Consider the following 1,127-nt stretch of genomic DNA (forward strand, 5'->3'; position numbering starts at 1 on the left):
TGGGGGGTGCGTTGTCCCCCTGCCTGCAGACAGCTCTGTCCTGTGCACGAGGAGAGCGCGAGGAAAGCTCTGCGGCCCCTCGGGGCTGCCCCGCGCTTATAGAGGGGTGACTGGTGACGTCACAGTGAGATCTGTGGTGACATCACAATGACTCCCAACAGGAGCTGTAATCCCTCTGCCACAGGGCCCCTGCTTGCGGTCGCTGCAGGAAAACGAGCCGGTTTGTAACTCCCGTTGTCTGTTCCCGAGTGTTAGAGACAAGGCCCTGGCTCTTGGAGCTGAGTGTTCTGGAGCTGTTGGCAAGGTCTGGCCTCTGCAGCTCCTCTACTGTCACACTGCAGCTGCAGGCAGCAGCGAGCAGAGTGGTGGTGGTCCCCAGGAGGATGCTGTTCCTCAGAACACCTCGAAACAACAGCGTTCAGTATCTTGCATTTTCCAGTTCGATGAACTACAGCTGGAGAGGTGGAAAATTCAGAAGTGTAGGAGAGTGAAAATTTTTCCACCAGGAGAAAAAAAAAAAAAATTAGCAGCAATGAGAGGACAGTCGGGGGCTTTGACCCCTGCAGGAGGCTGAGAACTGACCTGAAGGGTGTGGGGAGCCTCCGGCTGATGGGTGGGAGCTCCCAGGAGGAGGGGCAGCCCCATCGGTGTAAGCGCCCAGCCTGACTCCCAGGCTGGAAAGCTGCTGCGTGACTGGGGAGTTTGTGTGTGACAGTGTGTGGGGCTGAGCGACACGTTTCTGTCAGTGGGTTCTGTTGAGTTCGTGGTTTCCAGATTTGGGCACAAATGGAACAGTCCCAGGTTTTGGTTCTGAATTGACACTGACGTTTATGTGACAAACGTCCTCTGAGTTGAGGCGATCCTGGCCTTAGGTTTACGCATGCTTTGGAAAGATTATTCCTCTTTCTGATGTTCCACAGGTCTCCACAAGGGATTGTCCTTCCTGGCTCCCCCCCAGGCTGCTAGCTTGGATTTCTGCACCTGACCCTTTTTTCTTCTGCTCCCCAGCCGAAGTCTTCCACCAGCTGTCCCAGGCCCTGGCCGTGCTCACCGACGCAGCAGCAAGGGTAAGGCTGCCCAGCCTCTGGGGGCGGGCCTGGGCTGTTGCTCTCTGCAGTCACACTCGC

The 1,127-nt window shown here is 56.7% G+C and overlaps 1 protein-coding gene across 1 annotated transcript in view; it reads left to right on the forward strand.

Moving 5' to 3' along the window:
- Positions 1-1,127, forward strand: part of DNAJC17 (DnaJ (Hsp40) homolog, subfamily C, member 17) — a gene marked incomplete at its 5' end in the record, with an annotated part of 10,731 nt that overhangs the window by 2,476 nt on the left and 7,128 nt on the right. Inside the window, one exon of the mRNA XM_010145575.1 lies at positions 1,009-1,067. Coding sequence (XP_010143877.1) covers positions 1,009-1,067 — 59 coding nt within the window. The remainder of the gene's footprint in view (positions 1-1,008; positions 1,068-1,127) is intronic.

The sequence above is a fragment of the Buceros rhinoceros genome, unplaced genomic scaffold (assembly GCF_000710305.1).
Source record: "Buceros rhinoceros silvestris isolate BGI_N320 unplaced genomic scaffold, ASM71030v1 scaffold39891, whole genome shotgun sequence".
Lineage (NCBI taxonomy): Eukaryota > Metazoa > Chordata > Aves > Bucerotiformes > Bucerotidae > Buceros > Buceros rhinoceros.